Genomic DNA, 26,414 nt, shown 5'->3' on the forward strand with positions numbered 1-26,414 from the left:
AGTTTTATGTCTTTGCAACCATCTTTTTATGCACTGGGGAGGCCGCTTCAAATAAAGTATCCACACTAATACCTTACCGACTACGCCTGTGTTTGTCCGGGAGAGGTCTGGAAGGGGACCCCGTGACATATGGTGTCAGGAGTGGGATGGCTAGTCGGAAGAGGAAAACGCGCCTCCCAGCGAAGCGCACAGGGCTGCGGTCCCAGCAGCATGAGCTTCCGGGGGAGAAGACAGCAGAGGAGCTGGCGTGGGACACAGTGCCGGCGTCATCTTCTTCAGCAGAGGAGGAGGAGATTTCCGGCAGGATTGGTCCGGAGTTGCCTACAACCTCGACCGCAGCACGTGATGGAGAACTGATTGCGATGATGAGGGACTTCCTGGCGGGACAGCAAAGGAGAGAGACGGTGTTATTGGCAGAACTCAGGGGGCTGAGGACCGTTCCCTCTCCTAATGCGCTGTTGCCGGCGGATTCAGCTAGTCAGCAGAGCTCAGGGCAAGTGTTAGCGGGAGCTAGCACTACGGCCGCTACGGCTACACCGAGCACGGTAACAGCGAGTAGCCCCAGGATGGTGCTGCCTACCCCGGCCCGGCAGCGAGAATACCGGCCGTCGTTGCTGGAGGAACCGGCTCGCCAGTCCCTGGCAACGACAAGCAGCTTCGACCAGACGGGCGGAGAGTGGAGGCGATCGGAGGGGCCAAAGATTCCACCGTACCAGATGGGGGAAGATATTGAGAACTATTTGTTGCGCTTTGAGCGAGTCGCACTCTTTGGGCCATCAGTAGAAAAAGGGTGTTCGACTGTCTTCACTCAGGGACACGTCACAGGTAAGTGTTCTTTATCAAATGTTTTTCTAAAGTTGTTTTAGTTCTTTTTAAATTATCACCACATTTTATCCCAGGTTTAAAATAATCTAAAATGTGAGTTACACTGTTTATTAATGTTTTATAGGATGCTAACGTTCTCTTATTTAACCAAGTCACCTCCAAAGCTCATCTCTGCAGCAGCACACTGTGAGTTCCTCTCCCTCCTGTTTTCAAATATTAAAATGAAAAAAAAAAGCTTCTCCATAGCCAACGAGTTAAAGTTAGCAGTGTGTGTTTTCCTGCTCTATCTCAACTCATCATTTGTCAGCAAAGTATTTATATAAGTGTTAAGTGGGATTCATAAAATATCTCTGTGGTTTCATTTCTTCCTTGAATTCTGCCTGTCAGAGACTTGATGGCTCAAGATAATACAGATTACAATGTTAAAGGGCGGGTTATTTATAATGAGGCAAGCCGTGGAAGGGGGCAGATGACAGTGTACTGTATTTCATGACCTTGCCAGCTCATTGGTTTGACCAGTAATCCACTTCCATAACGAGAAAGTGCAGGATTTAGAAGGCCATGGAGATTGCAATATATACCTTCTTAACACTTGGTCTGCCTGCGACTCTGTCTGTGTCTCCGTGACTCTAACAGCTCGGCCTGGTTAAAGTAAGATTTCTCTCTTTTCCTCTTTTATTTTAGTTGATCACATTTTGGTTGGTTGCAGCTGTAGATGATTTGTCTCGTCTTGGGAGTGCAGACGTAAATGTCTCTGTGGAAGGTTGAAGCTTTGATCTCAGAGGAGAATATTTGATATTTGCTGTCATTGATGGGAGGATGTTGTTGGCGCCTGGCCAACTATTTAAAGATGGTGTCAGTTTGATAAGTTTGTAGTGACCATAAAAGGTTCTTGGAGGTTTTACGTCTTTTGGAAGTCACCATTATATCGAATGTTGACAGTGGAGAATTTGAGTGATTTCCTCACTCTGTAGTTAATGTTTGTGTGGAGTTACATGTAATTACTTGACATATTTTTAGGATTTCAAAGTTTGAAAGAGTAGTTTTCCGTCTGGACGTGTGCTCGCTCTGCTGCATTGGCGTACGGTGATGTATGGCGTGGTGATGTGGCATGCTGAAAGATGACACCACTACAAGGCATTAACCTGAAAGTCGATCTGCCAGTGTTTATCCTCCTGTCAGCACTGAGGGAAGCGGGGGGACAGCAGAAGAAAACTGGGTCTAATCTTCAGGGACCTGACTTCACATTTTACACTTCAGTTTAATCCCTGCTTATCAAATTTAGCCTGTTTTTTTCCACACGCGTTAAAGCATTAAAGCCCACTATGGCTTGGTTTTTGGTTCTTTTTCTGGACTTCTCTGAACAACAGATTGTGTATTTTAAATATAACTTTAAGTCATATTGTTTTTCTTGTACCCATGTCTATATTTTGTAGAAATATTATTTTTTGAGGAAAATGTAATCTTCAAATGTTTTAAGAAACAACAAAACTTCATTTTATCAACTTCATTTCAAAGCTAGCTTCACATCAATGTCTTTATCTGGAGTTTTCAGCTGTTTGGGACACTCAAATGGAAATGCATGGATGAGACTTAAAGGGAAACATAGTACCTGAAACTATGTTTGTGCAGAATAAGCCCGACCACAAAGCTAGAAAAATATTTTATTCCACATGTCGTTTGTGTTTTGGCTCGTTTTTAAAAATACTTTCCAACTGTTTTTCTGTTTTAGCCGCTGTTGAAGTCATCATTCATCTATTGATGCTCTTCTACAAGTGTTTGAGACAAGCTTCATTTAGGCTTTTTGAACACTTTTGAGTCTTTTCTCTAACACACATGCTATTACAGCAGATTCATTTCAGGATTTTGCATTGGATGGAAATGTATCCTGTATCTTCTTGTTTTTATTTTTGTAAGAGTGAAGCAGTGTGTGTCTGAGGGCAGCGGCACGCTATTTTTGTGATATGCTCTAGTGTCTTGGCTGTCTGAGGGATGTTCTGCAGTATTGGGTTACTGTGAATCCTCCTGCTCCTTCAGAGACAATCCTGCTCATGATACTCACACACGCACACACACTTAAAAATCAAGGCCCCTACAAATACGATTTTATCTCTAGAGCAACATGCTGTTGTGCCCTCGGAGTTCTGAGTGTCTTAAAATACCCGGCGATACCCCCCTCACCGGCTTCTTATTGGCTTACAGATGACGACCATGTGTTCCTGGTCAGTTATGTGCGTTAGGATGCCTGCAGTGTTTGTCACTCGTCTTTTCTTTTAAGGCGAGCCTGCTGTCCCTCTTTTTTCCCCCTGTACAATGAAGACGTCAAGAACAGCTGTGGCTCCAGAAATAGTCTTAATCCTCTCCTCCATCACATCTCCTAAACATTACAAGCAGCTCAGGCAGTGACCGTCTAACTTCTGAGGATGTCTACAAGTGTCGTGTGGCTGGTACTTGAAGGGTTGGTTTACCCGTCCACTGATATCTAACCCTGCAGATAGTTTGCATTTTGTTTGCCTGGAGTTTGGATCTATTTGCAAACAAAACAAAAACTCCAGCTGATACTATGGAAATGTCAGTAGTTTTACATGTCATGAACTTCCAAGTACCTAATGGTTGGGCTAGATGAAAATTCAGAGGCTCAACAAAGTTATTGAAGTTGTTGATAAGATGAGTGATTACTAAGCAGGGATGTCACATTGGAAGAAAAGCCAGAATAACTGAATATATGGGCTGACAGACTGATACTGCCATCCACAGACACGCCTAAGCAACTGTTTTCTAGCTATGTACCATTATCTGTGATGATAATAAAGGGAGATGGTACATTTCCAGAAGTGAAGCTTATGCAGCATCTTAATTGACAGATTGTGTCTTAGGTGTGGCTTGTAAATGGACAAAATAACCCTAAAATTTGGGGTTGTTTACAGTTCAGACAACTATCTGTATTCTCAGACAGTAAAGGCTTAAAGGTTTGGGCCTTGGTGTGAGTAGCATGTCAAGTATGGAGACATGGCATCGTGCTCTGCTTTTTCCACTTGACGTGTTCTGTTGGCTTTATCAGGCCCCAATCTTTAGCACCCACTGCGACATCTTGTAGCCAAGTGTTAAAGTCAGCATCTCCAAGTCTGAAACCTTGGTTCTCTCCTGAAACTGCAGATTGCTCCCTCTGGGGCTGGGTTGCTGTTAAGATGTTTTAATATCTTGAGGTCTTGCTTGTAAGTGATGGCAATGTAGAGTGTCTGATGGGAAGGCTGACTCATTTGGAGTTAGATGAAATGCAGGAGTTTGACAGGCTTATTATAGTGAAAAGCTTGACTTGTAAAGCAATCAACGTTTGCTTTAAAGGCAGATCTGTGCTCCAACTCTCACCCATGGTTATAAGCTCTAGTTAGTGACAAATGAAAAAGAATGAGACAGCTACAAGAGCTCAGCCCTGGAACTTGGGTTGCTTTGACATCTGCTCCTTTGTGTCAAAAGGACATCCAAATGACGTCAGATGTGGTGGTTTGGTGCCTTCCTTTGGAGGTTTTACAGACATGTCCGGCTGGGAGGAGACCCCAGGGTAGACCCTGAGCTGGGGGTATCACATGTCTCATCTATCCTGGGAATGGCTCAAGGTTGCCCAGGAGGGACCAAAAATGTTGCAGGGGAGAGGGATGTCTAGAATACCCTTGCTTAAGATGTGATATCCAACTTTGGACAAACAGAAGAAGACGTGGGTGGATGTTATAAAGCATGCTACATGATACACTTCTGGTAGGGATAATCTTTTAGAAGCAAAGGAGAAAGTAGTTGTCTTTTTATAGAGAGTGTGTGAAGTGGAAGGATAGTCATGAACTCCTCAATGTTCTTTATATCATATGCTGGGCGTTGTAAAGGTCATTATCTTATTATCATGCTAATATTAGCATGTTCTGTTAACATCACACCAAAAGTACACGTCTGTTCAGGTTATTTTAGAGGTGTGGCGCTGGTATTATATGCTTTTTATAACACTGTGACCCTTATAACAATGTTATAACACTGGCTTTTAGTTAGTTAACATAACATTGATTTAGCATTGTAGTAATCTGTTCCAAAATCTATGCAAATTCATTTTTTATTGCATGCTACAGCGAAGTAAAAATCTGACCTGCTCGTGGCGCTGAAAGCACAGGCACAAGACAACAAACCAAATGTCATGGCAATCCACAGTTGTTGAAATGTTTCCCTTCGCAGTGCTGGACCTGTATCCCTTGAGCTGTGCTGCTAGAAATAGCGGCATGGTTCCTTTAAGGCATTAACACGTCCTGGGTTACAAAGTGCCGTTCCATGAAATTTCCTGGAATTAACATGATGTCTTAAGATAGAATTCACACGGTCCAAACATGAAATATGAGATAGGTGAATGTGGGTGCAGGACAGCGTCAGAGAACGGAGACATGATGTGGTTTAATACTGAAATAAAAATGTGGGTTATTGCTTTTCCTTGTTCACCCTCAATTCTTTATAAAGTAAACAGTGGACAGCTGCGGGCAGCCTGACTAAAGGAAGCGTTCCTCCACCCGTCAGCAGAAAAGCTGCATGGATTTTTCTGAGGCCACATTTGAAAGTGCTCCAAAGATTTATTCTTTGTCCATTTGATAAAACGAGTACGCTGCAACTCTGCCTTGTTAGTGCTCCATGGAAAGATAACACAACCGTGCTATTCTTAGATCTTTGCCACTGTTGCCAATGCTGTTAATATACCAAAGAAAATGGGCGTTCATTTCTTTATTTACTCCCAAGGGAAAATGTCTTCACAGGACTCTCTGCAGTCCTGTGAAAAAAGTACATTTTTAGCAAAAAATAATTGGAAATAATAGATTTCTGTATGAGTTTATCAGTCGCTTACATTGTTGTGGAGGAATTCTGGCCCACTCATTACATGCACAGCTCTCTGAATGTCCTGTCAATCAGACTGACATCTGAAAATTGGCTGCAAATTTGCAGCATCTTGATTATATCCTTATTATCTTTGCTTATTATCCTGTTGCATGATGCAGTGTAGGCCAGGTTTCAGCTGTTGGACAGATTACCTCACATTTATTTAAATCGACTTTACTTTAGTATAAAGAGGAGTTCGTGGTCCACTCGGTGACTAAAAGGTCTCTAAATAATCAGCCCCTGAAAAATGAAAGTTGGTATGAGGTGTTTATGCTGATACACAGCGTTTGTGTCAGAGGTGGGACCAAGTCATTGTTTTGCAAGTCTCAAGTAAGTCTCAAGTCTTTATCCTCAAGTCTCAAGTCAAGTCTCAAGTAATGTCAGGCAAGTCAGAGTCGAGTCTCAAGTCACTGGTGTAAAAGTCCGAGTCAAGTCACAAGTCTGAAATTTTGAATTTCAAGTCCTTTCGAGTCTTTAAAAAAAAAACGAAAAAAAGCATGTTGCAGTTATGCTAAATGTAAATATTAGACCATGTAATTTTTAAATCTGTGTTTTTCTCAACACATGACAAAATAGTGAACTTAGAAAATATACACAAATTGTGAAATTGCACCTCTTTAAAATGCAGCTCAATTAAACCTAGCTCCAAGAATAATTTTCACCGACAGTTCTGAGATAAGCTGCATGTTATTCTTGGATGCGGTTGTAGGACCGGCTTTAAAAATCGCATGACAAAAATATCATACATATTAAAAAAAACTGCATCACCAACGTAGCCTGGACAACATTTGCTAGTTAGATGAAGTCAGCTATCTCATCGTAGCATATTTATATGCATATTTATAATTATACGCTTCTTGGAGTGAGTGCATACACTCGTGAAGTTTAGTAACTTCAGGTCACTGCAACAAGCCCAGGTACAGTTTACCGACGGATGGGTGCAGGACCTTGAAATGCACCGTGTAGAACGAAAGACCATCGTACGTATCATAAGTTTACCAGTCTCACAAATCGTCGTCATAAATACACATTCGTTAACCGTTTATTAATAGGACCTTTGAGCTCAACGGTAATTAATTAGCAGTGGAAATAATTTCTGGTAGCATTACAGAAATGTAGCAGTGACAATAATATTGTATGCTGTAATCGTACTGGGCAATTAGTGATACAAAACAACTGTTTTACCCTGTGAATAAAAGTATATGTTTTTGTCAGTGTACCATAATAACAGAAGCGAAACGCAATATTGTGTCAGGACAATTCACTATTTATGCACAATAAATAAAGGAGCATAGCGCGACAATTTCTGTTCAGCGCCAGACTTGCTTGTAACCTATATCACCAATTATGTTATGAAAATGACGCATTAACTACAACAGAAGACTGACCTTTGTGTAAATGCTTGGAGCAGACTAACCTGTGAGCTGGAGTGTTCTGGGACGTTATATTTGGTCTTTGAATGGCTGCAATCCAGTCGCCTCTTTGTTACTTCAGAAACATGGCTCGAACAATTTCTCTTCAACGACGTAATCCGATAACAACCGATCTCTTTACCCGTCGGCTTCCCGTGGCTGTCATGCGACCGGCTATTGCAGTTAATAATACAACAGCTTCTTGACATTTTTGTGTTTCTTTTTATCGCTGTGTGACTGATTTCAATTGAAAGGCTGTGTGCGCTAGTACCTCTTGCCACGAGTTCCCAGAATCCTTTGCGGTTTTACCCCTGAATGACGTCACATTTTCAATCTCTATATAATATGCATGTTAAATTTTATATTTGGGGTAAAATGTCAAGTCTTTTCAAGTAAACCGGTTCAAGTCCAATTCAAGTCCCAAGTCATTGGTGTAAAAGTCCAAGTCAAGTCACAAGTCTTAGAACATTTTTTCAAGTCAAGTCTAAAGTCATAAAATTAATGACTCGAGTCTGACTCGAGTCCAAGTCATGTGACTCGAGTCCACACCTCTGGTTTGTGTATAATACTTGAATGGGAAGATGTTAATGTCATAAAAGCGGTTTGGATAGCTTTCTTTCCCTTTAATAAAAGAAATCATCATTTAAAAACTTCATGTTGTATTTGCTTGGGTTATCTTTGGTAAGTTACGCCTCAGTCTAAAAGGCTTGGAGTATAGTTGTTATCCCGTGGACATTCAGATTGGTGATCATGATAACTCAAGACCCTGGTGAGAATTAATACTTTAGGTCAGGTGTCCATAACCTCCAACATCAAAAGAGCCATTTTAGCTCCTCCTACCAAAGAACGTGAGAAAAAGAGCAGCACACGCAGGTGACAGATTTGCAGATGTAACTGGGAGAGGATACATTAAGTATTACTACATCCAGTATGAATAGTAACAGGATTACCGTTCACCCTAATTGTAACCTGTGGCTCGTGAGGGAGCCACAAGTTGCCAACCTCTACCATAGGTGCTTCTACTCATCTACCTAACTGTCTGCAGAGTTAAATCACTACAGAGCTCCAAACTTTATGTGGTCTTCAGATTAGCTCAAGTGTGTAGAGAGATTCATGGAATGGGTTTCTATGACCGAGCAGCTGCATCCAAGCCTTACATGACTAAGGTTAGTGCAAAGTGCTGAAAGCAGTGGTGTATAGTGCGCCATCACTGGACTTTAGAGCAGTAGAGATGTGATCTCCATAAACCATGCTTCTCTGTCTGGCAATCTGATGGACTGGTCTGGATTTGGCAGTTGCCAGGACAACAGTACTTGTCTGACTGCATTGTGGCAAGTGTAAAGTTTGGTACAGGAGGGATTAGGGTGTGGGAGTGTTTTTCAGGCGTTTGGGTCAATCCCTTAGACATTTTGGACAATTTTATGCTACCAGCTTTGTGGGAACAGCTTTTGTTTCAACATGACTGCTAACCAGTGCACAAAGCAAGGTCCATAAAGAATTGGATGAGAGAGTTTGGTGTAGAAGACCTAGACAGGCCTGCACAGAGTCCTGACCTCAACCCGACAGAAGCCCTTTGGGATGAATTAGAGCAGAGTGTGAGCCAGCGTCAGTGTCTGACCTCAGAAATGTGCTTGGGGAAAATGGTCAAAAATTCCCATGAACACAATCCTAAACCTTGTGGTATAAATATGAAAGATAACACCCAGACAGGTGATGGTTTAACAGGTGGTGGCTCCAGACCACTGCTCTCTCCTTATCCTTTGTGACTTATGTTTTTCTCTAGTTTTGCTTTTTATTGTGTCCCTGTCACCATTTTGCTGGCAGGGACATTAAAATGTATATATTTGTATATTTGTATCTAAATTGATTCCAATAAAAAGCATTAACTCTTGTTATGTGTTTGTCAGGTAACCTCGGGATCATCCAGCAAACATGGCCACTGAGTGAGTAAAAACTTTACTATTTTCTGTAAATCATGTAAGTTTATTTTCCCTGTTTGTGTAACCAGCCAGTGTGCAAAGGAACAAGCGGTTCCCTCACAAGGACTGTTTGGTTTTGTTTTTATTCAGTGTGTGACATTTAGCTTGCATTCATCATAACTGCACTGATTACTTTATTATTAAATTATTTATGGGTCACTAATGAGACATGCATATGTTTTCCACGATCCCTGGATGGTTCCAAAGTTTTTAATTCTTGTTTAATATTAAAAGCTCTTAGTTTTGTTTATTTCATCTTTGATTTTCATTTATCTTTGGTACTCTGTGTAGTTCTAGTTACTGTGTATTTCTAGACTTTAATTAATCCCTGCTTTATTTCCCTCTGACTTGACATCCTCTGTCTGTCCTTTCCTTTCATTATAATTGTTTTTCATTTCCCAATTGTCCAATTTTGTATTTTAATACCTTAATCTTCTGTGTTTTGTATTCAGTTTTACTTCCACCTCCTGCCCCTTTGTCACTGGTCATCTTCAACTGCATCCTGTCACCCTCCTGTGTCTACCCTGATTATCTTTTTGTGTAGAAATAGTACTAGTAGAAATAATAGTTTCCTGTCAGTCCCGTGTGTCTTCTCCCTCGTGATTGCCCGGCTCTTTTGGAGTTTGTTTACTGACTTTGTTGCTTTGCATTTTGTAACCTTGCAACAGTCACAATAAAGCTGCTCACTTATTTCAATGCACTGAAAATGTATAAAACCTTAAAGATTTTTTTAAAGAAATCAAAATACCTACATGTCGTTTAGGAAATTAATTTTAACAGACATTTTGCTTTGACAATGAAATATTGATGTCACATCAGTGACCCACATATATTACTATTTCCTTTGGGAAAGGATTAAACCGATCTTTATGGTTGCAATAAAATTGATCATCACAAATATACATTACTTCCATCAATTATAATTTGTGTTTCCGTCTGCAGGAAAAGGCTGTCTGCGAGGCGTAAGCACACCCTGAAGGTAAGATTAACTTTAACTGATAAGCTTAACAGAGCAAAATACCTCACACATGCCCATCTGCTTGCCTGTGCTTCCTCTTACCTGACATGGGGTGATGATGTAATCTCCTCAGGGTTGCATGCTCGTGGTGGCAGGTAATTTGTTGGACGCTGAAGCGAATGTGAAGGCCAAAGAGAGAGAGACGTTTTTGGCAGATAAATGTCCTCCTGTTGAGCTGCCGTACTCCAGGGACGAGCTGTTGGTGAGAAGAAACTGCACTGTTTCAAACAATTATGCTTTTGACACGTTTCATATTGCATTTTATTTCTTTTGTGGGTTTTTGAAATTGGAAGCATCTAAAAAAGAAAAAACTTTTATCACTATGTTGACTTTAGGAACTGTGCCAGAAGCTTCATGAGCAGATCATCATCAGTGAAGATGAGCGATACGGCATAGAGTTCAAACTGAACATGGTGCTGAATGAGGTGAGAGACTTTTCATTGCACCAGGTTGGCCTTTTGTCTTTATTTGCACCGAGTAGAGATACTGTATCTGTATATGTATATCTGTATAAACTGCAACAAACATAGGAAGCTATATTTTAATATCAACCAAATGAATTCTTGTATTTTCTCCTGATCACCTTAAAACAAAAAAAGACCAAAAAAGTATTCTGAACAAGTATCACATACCTGAAGTTTTTTTTAACCTTTTCAGTCATTTTCCGTTGCTGTTTGGTTATTTTCATGTTAGAAGCTTCCCTATCTTTTGGATTTTGGTCTGACACTAAGGAATAAGTACATTACAAAACTGCTTACTTCAAATATAATATTATGCAGTCACATTTGCTTGTACATGCATGCTGGCTCTGCAGTCCATCTGGGTGGCACTGCTCTGTGTACACAGGCCAGAAACATGCACATGCAGTCGTCACCTTTTAGGGCTCCTCCCTGTGTCCTCTGCCCGCTACTCCTCAAAGGAGCAGATACTGATCTTGCTGCTAGGCTGATGCTTGTCAGGCTTTCATTGAGTAACTGACCATTTTCTGACTTCTCCTCCACACTCTTGAGACTTTGATGGAAGACACAACAAACCTTCTTGTGAGGTCTGCAGTTGCCGTGAATTGTATAGCAACATTAACTGGAAATATTTCACATCCTTATTCCTTCCTGTAGCTTTTCTGTCAGCATTTTAATAACCCAACAACACTGTTTTAAAGCTAGTGGTACTTGGTGATGAATTCAGCACCAAACACCCTGCATGTCACTGCTGTTTGCTTCATGATTGATTATTTAATCTGTCAGGTCAGTAATCCTCAGAATCCTCCTTCAGGTCAGGGACCTCAATATCAAGATTGTGGATTTGAGAGGAAAGTTCAAGAGACCCCGGCTGAAGAAAGTGCGCATGTCTGCTGACGCCATGCTCAAAGCTCTGTTGGGCTCCAAACACACTGTCAACATGGACCTGAGGGCCAATCTGAAGCAGGTCAAGAAGGAGGTGAAAGAGGAGGTGAGCAGCTACCTGGTTCATTTGGTCCTCACTCAATAAAATCACAGATACCTGTGAGGTCTAAGTCCTTATCAGCAATGAGAAGTAACTCCACAGACAGAAAAAAAGAGGAGTGTGCCTACTTTACCCACTGGTTGAAGCTAGAGCATTAGTATTTTTGCTGCCTTCGTGCTGTTGTGACTATTAGCCCACATTTAGGCTAAAGGATTGAGTGCCAGCACAGTCAAATTAGAATTACACTCAGCGAAACAGGATCACAGAGTTCCTCACTGGGCTCTACAGCACAGCAGGTCTTAATTAACAATACTAAGACCTACAATACTAAGGTGTCCACAGGGAGGCATCTACAGTAGCTCCACATGTGGCTCTGGAGCTGCAGATTTGAGACCCCTGGTTTAGGAGGTAGAGTTTCTTCTCAACATTGAGGAGGACTTAATCCTCAGAAACTGTAACAATCCATTTTCTGGCCACTAGAGGGCAGAAAAACCATCAAAACAAATAGTTTTTTTCTTGATTAGCAGCCTTTTTGCATCTGATTTCAGTCTGGACTAACAGAGCATCGTCTGTGTTTGCAGGACAAGCAGCTGCGTGATGTGGGAGACTGGCGTAAGAACATTGAAGACAAGTCTGATAGGAAGAAGATGTTTGATAGCTAAATACGAGGGTGACTTTCAGGACAGAAATCGGGTTTACTGTCTTTGTTAACTGAAGGGTTTTAATCCAAAGTGATGCATTTCTAATTCATTTTACTTGATCTGTAGATCCTGATCTTAGTAAACATAATCTAAAGGCATATGTTTGGTGGAATATTATGGTGCTTACTAAGCTTCTGTTTTGGTACAGTATGTGATAAATGGCCTTTACTTTAATTCAAGGCTTGTGTTAAGGTGCAGTGAAATGTAGGGAATCTGTGATATGCACTGATGCCAGTGAAGCATGGTTGTAGTTTTTGGATATCTCACTTTGAATTATACTCGTCACTAAGCTTCCTTCATGCTTTAGCCTGTATTGAAACTGTACTGTGATATATTTGTACTGTGTTACAGTTAGTATGTGTCAGATAAATCAATTCTACTTTTTTCTCCTTTTGCTTTTACTAATGTGCCTACGATGTACGTTTCCTGAAACTCTAGTTAGTGTCTGAGGTTAAAATCCAAATGCAATGGACGCATATTTTGCAAATAAATCATGACCCATATTCTAACTGGCCCAGCATGAATAAATGAAACACTACAACATGCTCTTTACACACATTCATTTGGTCAATCCTTCACTTCTCCCTTGTTTGATGTAGATTGTAGAACGTCTAGTCAAGTGTTTCGTGCCACTTAGCTGTCCAAGAACCATTAGATCTCTGACATGACCTGTTACCATAAACTGTAAATATCAAAAGATGGACAGACACCATTACATCACTTAGTGGTTTGTAAAGTCCTGTTGGGAAGCTGGTTGTCAGTCTGATAGCTGACACTGATGTGGCCAATGAGCATATTCTGGACAATTATCTTTTCTGTCTCTTATGATGAGATAATTTATAAAATGGACCTAAAGTTTCATTCATTATAACCTAAAACTAGTCTGGAAACTTGTCAGACCCACAAGTTACATCTCTTATTCTGTCTGCCAACATGTTTCCTGTAATACACTTTCATTTATTAATTAATTTCATCCATTTATTATTTTGCCTAGCTGCTTTGTGAATGTAACAGTTGATTGTTGTCTGCAAGTGCAAATATTTGAAGACCCCCCCCCCACATGTAGCTTCCATGTGAAGCGCCTTAAACAGGTTGCGAACCCCCTCCAGACCTTTGCTAATGAGACTGGGGGCTCAGTTGCTCATGTTTAAAGTAACATTATGCTCTTTATGAAAGTTATGGACCCCGTCAGTGGACAGCAGTATAAAAATGGTTTCTTAATCGCATCCCTCAGTTGTGACGTCTGGTTTTAAAAAGATAGGAGGGCGAGCCATCAAAAACTGGACTTTGGGAGCTGGTTTGTAACATTGCGATGTCTTTATCCATAGTTCTTATAGAGCCTGTGGGAAATAACTAATTTGAGAAGGCTTGCATTTGCCTGACAGCCTATAATGGATCAAATAAGGCACAAGGCCAGTGTAGAGGAATAATTGTGCTTCCTACGTTGGAGAACTGTAACAGTACTAAATCACTTCATGTTTCTAAAACAAGATGTGATGTACTTTTACCGTCTTTTTGCTGTCACATTAACTAGAAAAACTTCATGCTCATCTTGTTCCCAGTTTTCCTGAGTTTGTAAAACACTGGAGGTTAATTTTATTTAACTATTTTATTGCACTAAGATACTAACTGAGCTATTTTTTACCTGTACACTTTAAAAATGATAGTAATGTGATGTTTTATAAAAAGTTGCCTAATTTGAATTTATGGAAGAAACAACATTGAATTATGATGCTTAAAGCCGTTGGCTTGCTTGTGGAAAAAGCTGAAATAGTAATATTTAGAAGGTGAGTAATAACTGCACATATTTAATTAGCTGACTTCCAAAACCTGAATCCTAAATGTTTTTGTCATAAATGAAGAAGTCTGGCTTATTTTCCACAGAGCAGAAAAGGTGAGCGTTTAAATCGCATTTTACTATTTTTAGATTTTAAGCTTTTTTCCCCCCAAATCACTTGATTTTCTTTCCTTTCTTTGCAGATTCGATCACTTAGATGTGACACAGCATGCTTTTCCACAAAGGTACGCTGAAGTCAAAAATATCCATAAATTTAAAAGTCTTCATGTAGTTTGATGGTAGTAAAATAAACAAATAAAAGGTTAGTCATGCAGATGCCACTGGGAGTACTGGTTTCAACTTTCAGCTGAAACCTGGAGGTGCAGGTGGTCCCAGTCCTGTACAGACACGTGTGGCATTTTGTTAAATCGTTACCAGATTTCACAGCTTAAATCCATCCTCTCATGTCTGTCACTCCTGGCAGCAGGAAGCAAAACGATCACAGAGCAGAAGACCCCGTGTATGAAAACTGCAATAATTTTACTCCTTCGATGGAGCAATTAGGAAAAAGACAGAAAGAAAGAAAGCTTCAGAGTCACTAGTTCAATGAAAAATGCTTGATTCACTCCCTCCAGAAAGCTTTTATTTAGACATAACTAATAATGCATTGGACTCCTTGTTATTTTAGCCATATTCCCAGTCTTTCACATTATTGTGTGGAAAGTTTGGCCCACTGGTCTTTACAGGGTAAAAAGGTAGACAAACATAAATCCCCCTCTGTGTGAATAGTTGATATGCTGTGTTTGGTTTTCTCCAAATGTGCTGCTGTGCTTTATGACCAAGCATCTCCACTTTGGTCCTGCTTTGCTCCAGAAGTCTTGAGTCTTTTTCGAGAGAAGAGGCTTCCTCCCAGCAACCTTTCCAAACAAGCCATAAACTTTGACATTTAACATGTTAACTGAGGCCTGCAGAGACTGAGCTGGACCTCTAGGTTTTTTTTTCCCACAGTTTCTGACCTTGGGGTGAATTTGCTGGCATGTCCACTCCTGACATGATTGTGTTATTGTGTTAACACACACCTGAAAGCTCCACACCTGCAAACTGCCAAACTTCTGCTTTTGCAGAGGTGCAGATAGTTGGTGATGATCAGTTAATCAAGTGCATTTAACTAACAGCACCTGGCTGATAAGTACTCTCTTATTTCCTAATGAAGGAGTAAGGGTGGATTTAGTTTTTCACAGGACTAAAAAGAATCCTGTGGAAAATTTCTCTTTCACACCACTGTGTAGGTTTCTCCTGTCGTTTTGTTTCACGGTTACACTTGGAGATTGGATTTTATTAATCCACTTTTCTCCTCCACTTGACAACAATGTCTTGTGCATTTGGCATCTCACTGCTCAGTGTTACCGCAGGTTATATTTGACCTCTGCTGACGGCTGCATCATATCCTCAGATAACAGCTGCCTCTCCACTTAGATTCACACCAGCCAGAATTAGAAATGAGAGAACAGACAAGGAGAGGAGCATTTACAGTCTCCTCCATGCTGACCTGCAGTAACCCATAGAAAAGTGCTGCTCACAGTACATCCTTCTTCTCACCTTCAGGAAGGGAACCATAATCTCTGTCATACTCAGAGGCCTGAACATGAATAAGTGTCTTCAGGACTTAGAGGTAAGAGATGGATGAGAATCTGAGGGCTTGTTTTAACATAACAGATACTGTCTTGATGAAAGATTGTCATCCATGTTCAGCGTTGGTAGAATCCAATGGATTCTGACAAAGATGATATGGATTGTATGCATGTATATATTGTAACAAGAGGGGAATAACAGCTATTAATTGTAGTGTCATTAAAAACCAAGGTTCAGTAGTGTCCAATGCTAATTTATGGGAGGCTGCAGTCTGTGATCACTCTGTATGTAAAAGATGGATGTAGCCAACATGAAGTCCAACTCTACCCCAAAGATGACTGAAACCTGCCGTGGTTCCATCCATGATTAAAACGCAGGAATTGTAAGTTTTGTCCATCTTTAAAATGCCTCTCTTGAGGCACTAGTGTTGCAAAAGACAACATTCATCTGTTTCTGCAAATTTCCATATAATTTAAGCACTTATTGGCATTTCATGTGTCTTTTTAAGTATGAGAATAAGAATCAAGTAAAACAAAGGCCCTCCTTTATTTTTTACCTGTGCCAGTTTCTCCACAGGTTTAGAATGAGCGTCGATATTGTCATTAATGTGAAATACTATATGTCATCCTTGTTTTGGACTGGCCCACTCTGTGTGCATTGGGAAGATTATAAACTATGTCCACTAGATGGCGAATAAAAACTGAGTTGAAACACTGCATGCACTAATCACGCATCTGCATTGCTCGTGGTACATCTGTGGAGCGTAATGCAGTCCAACCTGCAGGTTTGAGTTCCAGTCCAACGCAGCAGCAGCCGATCGCACCGATTAGCTCTTCCTCTCTGAATCAAACGTGTTAATTAGTGAAATCAGCTGCTCTCAATGTCACATACTTCAGCTCCTCCAAAAATTACTGTGACAAGCTGTGGTGCTAAAGTGTTACGTTGCACTTATCAGGTGGCAATTTTAAATTACAGTCAAAAGTGAGAAATGCACCTCGGTGCGTTGTAACCAGAGCATCTTGCACACTGTTGGATGACCACATGCCCATGACCGCATACCCAGAAAGCTCATTTACCTTTAGGATTGTGTGGTTTTATCAGTGAGGTGGAGTTGTTTTTACCTCCCAGTGTTGGCGAGTTTTTGGCAGCACTTGTACTGTACTTTGTGTCCGGTCCTTTATCTTGTCGGCAGCCAGCACGGACCGACATGTCCAATCTGAAGGGACAGAAAGGGGGTTTAAAAGGAGGTCAGGCTGGAGGTGAGTGAGTTGAAGGAAAATGACACCAGACCAAACACACCTGCTGAGTGAGTTTTCCGGTCCAGCCTAAGCATTGGGCTTGTCTCCTTCTAGGGGTGTGAGCAGAATGCTGGCATCATTAATCGCTCCAGTCCAGCTCTCTCATCACTGCCACAAGAAGTATAAACCAAGCATCACCTGCCTGAGCCTGAAAGTCTAAAGTTATTCTAAAGAAAGAAACTGATTTAAAAAAGCATTTTTATCACCAACGTAGTGATTTATTTTTTATTTTTTGGTTTGGTTTTTCTTCCCATTGGGACAAGGCTTTTTAGTGTGCAGCTAACACACTGCAGTTATATGCTGAAGAGGATGACCTGGCATCTGGCTTTGGCTTATGTGTATTAATAAAAAAATTTTTTTGTATATATCGCATGAAAAATTGTTACATCTGTTTTGCCCAATCAGTGATTTAGTAAATCTAACTTGTAAAATTGAAGTAGAAACAAAGAGCAATAAACTGTTCACACTTTCCAAATGTTATCGCTGTCAACAGTTTTCTCTGGTTGCGAGATGCCTTTAGATAGATGCATGGTATTTTAACACTGGGAAAGCCTTAATGACAGGCAGTAAATCTAACTGCAAACCATCCCTGCAGGAGGCCACATGAACACAGATGGTGGATGACTCCGAGCAAACTACTACAAGCATCAGGAGCATGTATCAAACTGCGTGTAAACATAAACATATAGTTATTAATACTTTCACATAGTGAGGAAAGGCAGCACGCTTCACTTGAGTTTCTAAAGTCACACCGGAGGTATGGAGCGTTCCTGAAGCTCGAGTTGTAGGTCGTGTGTTTTCATAGAAAACACCTACTGGACTCTGTGACGGGACCGTAAACCTGAGCCCATACGTTGCCCCTTAATGCTGCATTCCCAGCATGACTCTTCATCATCTGTGCATCACTCAGACCCGTCAGCACCTTCCTCCTCAGCTGTCAGCTTATAAGACTATAGTCTGATCTGCTGAACGCTTTTGGCTCTGCAGACTCTTTTACATTCGTTCGTGGGCCTGAGGTGATCGCCAGTGAAAATTTAACAAACAAAGCAATCCAGTTTTTTTATGCTTTTATTTGATTTCCTAAAAGGCTCTTTGTAGAATTTGGTCAGTCTCACAGCTCCACTACATTTTTGAGCATTAGTTACTAAATATATTGTTAATTTACAATATTTATTAAAACTCTAAAACTACAATCAGAGAATGCTGTATTGTTTTTTTCTTTACATATGTGTCTGCACATGTGACGTAAAATACAAGTTTCATTTACCACTGCATGATTCCAACTGCTCCTAAACCAAAACAAAGTAGTGATTAAGTACTGAGATTTAACCAGGCTAAACAAGAGAGGTGCATGCTGGCTGTGGAAGCAAGTAAAAATGGGCAAATCTCAGCATGGAGCGCTGTGTGCCCTTAAAGTTTCTAGGTCAAAAAAGAGAGCTTCTAAGAATGCACCAAAGCACTGAGACTGAAGAATGATGTGTTTGCTATGTCCCACCAGCATCTTTTATAATGTCTCCAGTGATGGTGAAAATGCTCAGCTTGAAGCTTCCCCTCCTGGCAGCTGTGTCCATCGTTTATAAATGGTCAAAAATAGTGAAGGTAAAATGCTTTGATGCGATTTTATGTCATCTAAGAAAAAAACAACCTCCATCTCAATCTAAGACACGTAACTTGATCAACATGGCCCTTCTGCAGCCAGAGAAAGATCTGGAAGCCTTTCTGAAGGCAGAGCCATAGCTCAGATAAGAGGTCCAATATGAAACAGTAAGCAGGCCAGCAAGTCATTAATGTGGTATTTATAGTCTGCAGAAATGTGAGCTTGTTAAGCACTTTGTTTGGAGCAATGTTTAAAAGTTATATCAAAGTTTTCCTGTTTGTTTGATTATTTGAAGCTGTGGAAGCCACCTCCGCTTGGTCCAGCGCTCTTCATTCATCGCAGCGTTCAGTTTGATCGCCGGTACAATCCCAGATCAGCTTTTCACAACTTAAAAGTTAAATTATCCATTAGAAACTTAGTTTTTAGACTAAAACACATCCCTTCTGGCTTTTAGGAAGTGGTTTCACGTGATCCATCTTCGGAAGTTACATGAAGGTAAGCTCAAACAAGAGATATCATCCCACATTAGCAATGTTTGCATCTTTATTTTGGTCCATTGAGGATTAAATTGAATTGTTTATTTTTTGTCATTACCGGGAAAACCAGGCTTTAGCCCTGTCCTGCGTTCAGACGAGTCAGGCAGCTGTGGAGATGAAGGTGACAACGTGGAGATGCTGGGATTTAAGTTCATGCCAGCTTCAAAGGTTGTGTGCTTTGTGAGAAATGTTCCTTCTAATTAGTGATAAAATGCTCATGTTTCCAATGTTGGCACACCCAGGTCTGACACTTTAGGGCTCCAGAAGACAAAGTGACTTCTTGACTATCACATAGATATAGATACAGTTACATTTTGATGTAAATTACTCACAAGAATGAATTCAATGCATTTTCAGACCTTTCTCCTTGAATCCTGAGAGGTTTGACACATTTAAGCAATCATGTTGGACCTGTAAATCTTTAAAGGAACACAATGAAACCAAGGGGTGTTGACTGCTTGTAGTGATGTTAAAAAGAGAAAAATCATCCTTTAATCAATGACTCAAAAGTGAAAACCAGCCTGAAAAGTTTGTTTTGTCACAACTTCTTAGCAACTTTTTGGATTTGAGCATCTTGAGTTCAATAACAAGCCAAAAATGTTTTTACTGTCCCTCTATTTCCAGCAGTCCCATGATCACCCAGTGAAATATTTGCACTCTGATAGTTTCATATCAAATGTGAATCATCATCATCCTTCTCTTCCTCCCTTTTATAGCATCCCGGTGGCACCCAGCAAAGTCCTAAAATGAAATCAGGCTCCTCCTCAATAAACGCTGATTTATGGGGTGAAGTTGGAAGGGGTTGATGATATTTCAGGATCTTGCTGGCCGATTGGTCTGAGGATTCTGCATTTCCATAAACAGGAGCACCATATCCATATCTGATACCTCGTATATATACACCCCTGGGATGATTTCTTCCCACTGCCACTGGCCACTGCTGCCCTCCTCCTGGACTTTCCGTCTCGTCGTAGGTGAGACCAGTTTCCCTATCTTCCTCCTCCTCCTCCTCCTCTCTCTGCATGTCTGTACAGAGCTGGTAAACGGATATGAAACCACTGCTATGTGGAATCTTTTGGGGGAAAGCGCTAAGGTGATGAAAGTCCTGACCTCTGGGGTTTGTTAATAACTGAAGGGAAACATGAACCAGGGCGATCTGAGCGTTGTGTGTTTGAGCAGCGCTGCAGAGACTGAACGATGCTCTCATTTGATTTTGACTTTCTATGAAGATTTCTACATTTTGGGAACATTTGGCAGTTTTGGAAAGTTTTGATAAAATTTAGATGTATGAACGCAATCTGCAGAAGTCATTCTTTATTTAGTTATTTCATTAGGTTTATTTTTTTAGATGTTTAATTTCTTTTAGAAAAAAGCAAAAACAAAGCTGGGATATTTCTAATGATTTCAAGGTTAGTTTAAGAGTTTTCTGTTGCTGAAATTACTGGAAAGCATTTTATGGAACGAGTTTACTTTTCTTTCCTAAAATAATCAGAACAGTTGTTACTGCGATGCGTCTTACAGATTTATGTTTGGGAATATCTGTTCTTTTTCTGTATGTTTCTCTGTAAAAACTATTTATGAAGCATTAAAAGTAAAATCAAAGTACATTTTATTGTATTTTGTTGTTGACTGAGTTTTAAAGATCAGGATCTTTACATGTCCTGAAGGACGGAAGGAAAAAACATGGAAAAAAATGAGGTGTTATGATGGATATTAGTTTCCTTTTTGACTGTTTAGGGAATTTGTGCTCCACTGTTAAACATTTCTCAAGCTGTGAAGTCACTCTGCTATAAGCATCACAAAATGTAATTGTTTGTTACTTTTTTTTTTAAGTATATTGATTGGTAAAGCATGGAGCTGATTCTGAGTGTTTTATGGTTTGATTTGTGGACTGCACAAATATAAAAGTTCTTCTTTTTGTTTTACAGTTTTAGAAGTTTTATAGCCTAAAACTATAAACCTTCTTGCCTTAAATTAGCTTCTTTGTGTCATATTTCAGCTGGAAAACTAAACCTGTGCGTTATTCTCATTAAATATATCTTCTGAAACTTGACTCTGGGACCGGCTGCCTTGTTTTTGGGGTGTGTTTACCCGCTGGTGTTGGCCACAAAGCTGCTGCCGCAGCACATTCTGTTGGAAAGATTCTTCTCTGGGAAAGGAATTGAAGTGTTAACTCCCCAAGGATATTTAGTTATGAACCCCTGTAAAGGAGCTTATCGCAGGCGTCAGTGGCCACATTTGACCCCAACCCCAAAGTTAGCTCTGTCATCACTCAGCTGCTCATCAACTGGCTGAATAGATCATATTTCATACAAATAAGGTGTCTCATATGTTTCCAACCTGATGAGTTTTTCTTCTGTTTCTTTCTCCAAACAGATTGTGAAGAACAGAAACCGTAAACATGTCTGAGTAAGTGCTGTCTCTTCATCATATATCAGTGATTTTAGTGGAGCAAGTATTTTACTGGACTTCACTGGATCAAATGAAAATGCTGAGTTAAGACTTAAAGTTAAGAACATAAGATTACTATGGATCTTACGTAGGAAGTAAATGTTAATAGAGGAAAAGAAGGAAGGAGAGGGCAAAAGAAGAAAAAGGAGGATGGAAAAAATGGAAAGGAAGACAAAAATTGACAAAAAAGAAGGAAAAACAGAAAAAGAAGAGGATTTAGAAAAAAGGGAGGAATTTAAAAAGAAGAAATAACAAAAGCAGAAAAGAGAACAAAATGAGGAGAAAATGAAAATGAAAATACAGGAAAGAACAGAAAGAAGGAAATAAATAAAGGAGAAAATTAGAGGAATTACTAAAACAGGGAAAAAGTATGAGGAAAGGTCAAACAGACTAAAGAAAGAAAATGATCAGAAATGAAAGTGCAAAGAAGAAAATTAGGAGGGAAAACTTTAAAAACTTCATGTCATTTTCTTTCTAGCTGTGTTTGTACAGCTGTTTGAATTACTGCTGTTACAGTTGTGACAGAGACTGTTGTGTTCACTCCTCACAGAAAAAAGATGACTTCAAGCCGCAGGCATCATCTGAAGGTATGTCGTCGGCAGTCTTTCTGAGCTTTGAACGGTTTTATTACTTTAAAAAGAAAGTTGGCATGTTCTCTGTATCGACTGTAAATAAAAGATGGATGTTGATACTGTAACGTCAACCACATTAAGCAAATGGGGTTACCTAATGCTTATGTGTAGTTATTTATGAGCTAGTAAGATAATATGACAATGCAGCTGTAGTAATCTTTCTTTATTGTCACAGCAAACTGTAGATCAGTCCTTTGTGCGCTCCCCAACTCAGCTCAGATCAGCTGGTGGGGTTTCTGGTCTTCCAAGCACCTGTTGTCAACATTTAATTACACAGCGCCCTCTGGTGGACAGACTATGCAACATTGTTTGCATAGTTTTTTGTGTCCTGTCTCTTTGTTATTTTATTTTTTAATTTTCATTTATCTGTCATTATACTCACATACTGGCAAATATAGGCCAATATATCAGGAACCCAACCCTACTTTATTATCTTTCTACATACTAATGACGATTGACAAAATGACAAAATTGACAAAATGAACTCCAAGTGTTAAAAGTAACAGATAAGCCATAAACTCAACAGCAAAGTGTTTTCTGAGGTCACAGGTCAACTGACTCAAAGACTAGTTTCCCATAGACCTCTATACAGCCAAAGGTGTTTCTGCTGAACATTTTAAAGTATTCAGGTTTCACTTTCGCGCTCAACGGTTCATTACTACTGACTTCTTGACTTTTCTTTTGTCCTGCAGAGTTTGATGCTGCAGATCGCGGCGAACTGGATTGAAAAGGAGAAACAGGAAATTGCAGCCTCTAAGCAGACCTACATGGCAGAGAATTGCCCCCCTCCTGCGCTGAGTGGAGACCAGGCAACTCTCATGGTGAGAGTCAAAGCTCAACTGAAAGCTGCTGAATGGAAATCATTCTGAATATTCCCTTTATCATTATTTCATGCAGACAATGGTTCTTTTATTTGAGGATTTCCGAATTCTTGTCAGCTCTTATTTATAATATTCATTTAGTGAGGATATTTGTAACTATAATATCCTCACTAAAGATGAGTCCTAAGTAACAAAACATTGGATGTGTCTGTTCGCTCAGGAAACCTGCAAAAAGTTGCACGCCCTCATCGACAAACTTGATGAAGAGAGGTACGACCTGGAGATCAAAGTGGGCAAGGCTGATAAAGAGGTACACTTCCACCTGCTCTGCAGAACAGACTGGCAGCTTTTCACATCCACAGAACGTGTTAACCTTGAAATCACTCAGTGTGATATAGTTGTAAACAAAACAGGAAGGCAGGTTGTTCTTTCACCTTCTTTCTTGCACAAGATTTGCACAAGAGTTAAAGCATCAAGTACAAAGGTTCACTGTAATAATCAGGTTGGTAAGATTGGAGTAGGGCTACTGTATTAAAAGCCTATTTGAAGCTGAGTCAAGACAATTTTAGTTTTTATCTGTTCAGCTGCAGCTGTTTAATGTTCTGGGAGTCAATAGAGACGACATATAAAGAACAAATTGAACTCTGTGCTTGATCTACATACAAATTTGATATAATTTCAACAAATATAAATAGATGTCCCATATTAGTATCATAAATTGTTGCACATGAGAATCCACATTTCTTTCCATATTTCAAGGGTCTTTCAGAAATCATGTTATTTTCCTTAGAATTGACTGATCTGTGGTTATTTCATACCTATTAGTCTCAAATCTAGAACATTACCTCCTACAGAGCGGGTTAGATCTGCAGTGTAAGTTACCATGGTGATGTTCCCCAGGAAGAAGTGAAAGTAATACTGAGCACCAAGGTTAAATCCTGAAGTTATCTGGATGAGCACAAATCCTTTCTCTTTGTGCATGATGTCTGCTTTATTCTTTATTCTTGATATTTCCTACAATTTAGATGCATGAGAGATAATTTTTTTCTCATTAATAATGATTATTGATTAGACTGTTTTATTTTTAACATTTAAATATGGATAATAAAGTAACAACAAAATATATTGTATATTTAATTTCCAGCAAATTTTGTCATTTATTGTCACACCAAGGAATTTAATTTCACTCTATCTTAACATTTTATTTAAGTATCTAAATTTTATTTATTTTATACATAATACTTTGAATTGTCTGTTTTTCAAATTTAGTGATAATTAATTTATGTTAAGCTTTTTTTAATTTCTGAGTCCTGATCAAGTTGATCAGGTTCAAAAGTTGTTGCAAATTCTTCACAGAGCCGGAGATATTTGTGTAATCAGCAAATTAAAATAAATCAATAAATAAATCAGACATTCTAGAAATATCATTGTCTGAGTAGCAGTAGCAGTTTAGTTTTCATAAGCAGAGCCCCTCCTGCACTGCTAATGTGATAAACTCACATTACAGATAAAACACCGATGTAGGGTGCATGCAAAATGTAAAGCGTTTTCAGCGTTTCGCCGCTGGTTCTAAATGCGTCCGCACTGCTCTGCTTTCGACTTGGTTTCACCTTTAAACTGCTTGGTCGCTCGTAGATCGAGGACCTGAAAATCAAAGTGGTCGACCTGGCTGGAGTGAAGAAGCCTGCTCTGAAGAAAGTGCGCATGTCCGCCGATGCCATGCTGAAAGCTCTGCTGGGCTCCAAACACACAGTTAACCTGGACCTCAGGGCCAACCTGAAGCAGGTCAAGAAGGAGGTGAAAGAGGAGGTGAGTGTTTGCATTTAATATTTTAATTTAAGATTCATTTAGGAGGCTAGAAAGTCTTGACTGTCTCTGACTGTCACTGTTTTTCCTGCAGCCTGCAGAGGCGGTGGGCGACTGGCGTAAGAACATTGAGGACAAGGCTGACAGGAAGAAGATGTTCGAGGCCTCCTAAAGAACTGCTCGCTGCTCTTGTAGCTGTTCTGGGATGTTAGCACTTTTTATGGAATTTCTGGCATTGCTCATTGAATTGAAAAACCCCTTTTCTCATTAAATTTGTAAGTTTCAGCCTGCTTTGTTATTGTACATTTGTATAACTTTATAAATTTCAAAGGGTAAAAGCTGCTTAAACTTTTTTCATTAGTGTAACTTCCTGTTTCCATCTGTACTGATGTTCACTTTTAGCACCTTCCTGCTCCTAGACTTTTTGTAATAAATGTATTTAATTTCCTACCCCTGCTGTCGTTGGATGTTTTGTCTTTGACTCAGTGATGCACAACACTGCAAACTGAGTGCACAGCGCACTGTTTTCAAACTTTACAGTGCTGAGCTCGTCTTTCTATGTTTTTGTCCATGATTAAAGCAAATGTTGATTTGGAACAGAAACCACAGTACATTTTTTTCTGCAATGACGACATGCTGAAGTGAAGTTGTACATAAAAAAGCGTAAAAATTGAAAACAAAAACTTGCAGCTGATTGTTAACGAGTTCTGTTTGAAGGTGCTCTTTGTAGTGCTGTGCATGTCAGTGAGGGACAAGACACAATATCCATGTTTTTCCTACGGCATCATTAGTGTAGCAGTGATGTCGACTTGCAATTGGAAAAGCCATTTATCACTATATAGAAGGGGTTATAGTGTGTTCAGGGAGCTGTGAAAAGTGAATGTAATCTTTTCCTTTTTAATTCACACTTCACAGTATTTAGAAAATACAGGCCCCTCCCCCTTATAGACTGTATATAAAGCTGGACAGTGAATCTACGCTGGGTGGATTAGGGCCCTTCTATGTTCAAAGGAGTAACCTAGAATCCCACACTTTGCAATACTGAATTGATTTTATCAGACCACAGTTGCATTGTTAAAAACAGAATGCTACAGTTTCTGATGTACAAAAGCAAAAATGTCTGTGTTAGCAGGAAAGCTAACATTTACCAGAAGCAAGACAACTCCAGAAGCAGTTTCTCAATGAATCAGATAAACTGACCTGACAGTTGTCTCCTGATGTTGGGTAGATTCCCATTAAGCCAGACAGCCTTCAGTAGGTAAATGTGATATACTTCCAGTTAACCAAACTTTAAACTGAAGAAGGCTTGTGACAATATAATGATTTTATATTTTTATGGCAAGAAAGTACATCTTTATTGCCATAAGAAATGACAGGCAGTGCTATCTGTGGTCTAGTAAGACTGATGCATCTTTGCAAAGTTTGGTTATTTGATAAGAAAACTTTTATTTTTGTAAAGTTTGTTTTTCTTTTAACAGAGACATTTTTCCTTAAATCAGATCCTTTCTTCTCAAAATTACAATGTTGGGCCTAATACACTATCACCACTATCTCACACTGTGTAGAACTGTGGTCTAACCA

At 39.8% G+C, this 26,414-nt stretch overlaps 2 protein-coding genes across 2 annotated transcripts; both read left to right on the plus strand.

Annotated features, from left to right (window-relative positions):
• The first annotated feature begins 1,400 nt into the window (after positions 1 to 1,400).
• LOC113025101 (troponin I, fast skeletal muscle-like) lies at positions 1,401 to 12,835 on the plus strand. Its single transcript, XM_026172512.1, has 7 exons — positions 1,401 to 1,476; positions 9,050 to 9,085; positions 10,064 to 10,100; positions 10,213 to 10,341; positions 10,475 to 10,564; positions 11,412 to 11,588; positions 12,164 to 12,835. Exons 2-7 carry the CDS (start codon positions 9,075 to 9,077, stop codon positions 12,242 to 12,244), a joined length of 525 nt encoding a protein of 174 aa, XP_026028297.1. The 5' UTR covers positions 1,401 to 1,476; positions 9,050 to 9,074; the 3' UTR covers positions 12,245 to 12,835.
• A 6,206-nt stretch (positions 12,836 to 19,041) lies between these two features.
• Positions 19,042 to 25,119, plus strand: LOC113025105 (troponin I, fast skeletal muscle-like). The gene is made up of 9 exons (XM_026172519.1): positions 19,042 to 19,082; positions 19,194 to 19,291; positions 19,840 to 20,097; positions 21,500 to 21,532; positions 22,125 to 22,161; positions 22,899 to 23,027; positions 23,248 to 23,337; positions 24,663 to 24,836; positions 24,928 to 25,119. Exons 4-9 carry the CDS (start codon positions 21,525 to 21,527, stop codon positions 25,003 to 25,005), a joined length of 516 nt encoding a protein of 171 aa, XP_026028304.1. The 5' UTR covers positions 19,042 to 19,082; positions 19,194 to 19,291; positions 19,840 to 20,097; positions 21,500 to 21,524; the 3' UTR covers positions 25,006 to 25,119.
• Positions 25,120 to 26,414: the final 1,295 nt, after the last annotated feature.

This window comes from Astatotilapia calliptera, chromosome 7 (assembly GCF_900246225.1).
Source record: "Astatotilapia calliptera chromosome 7, fAstCal1.2, whole genome shotgun sequence".
In the NCBI taxonomy this organism is placed as follows: domain Eukaryota; kingdom Metazoa; phylum Chordata; class Actinopteri; order Cichliformes; family Cichlidae; genus Astatotilapia; species Astatotilapia calliptera.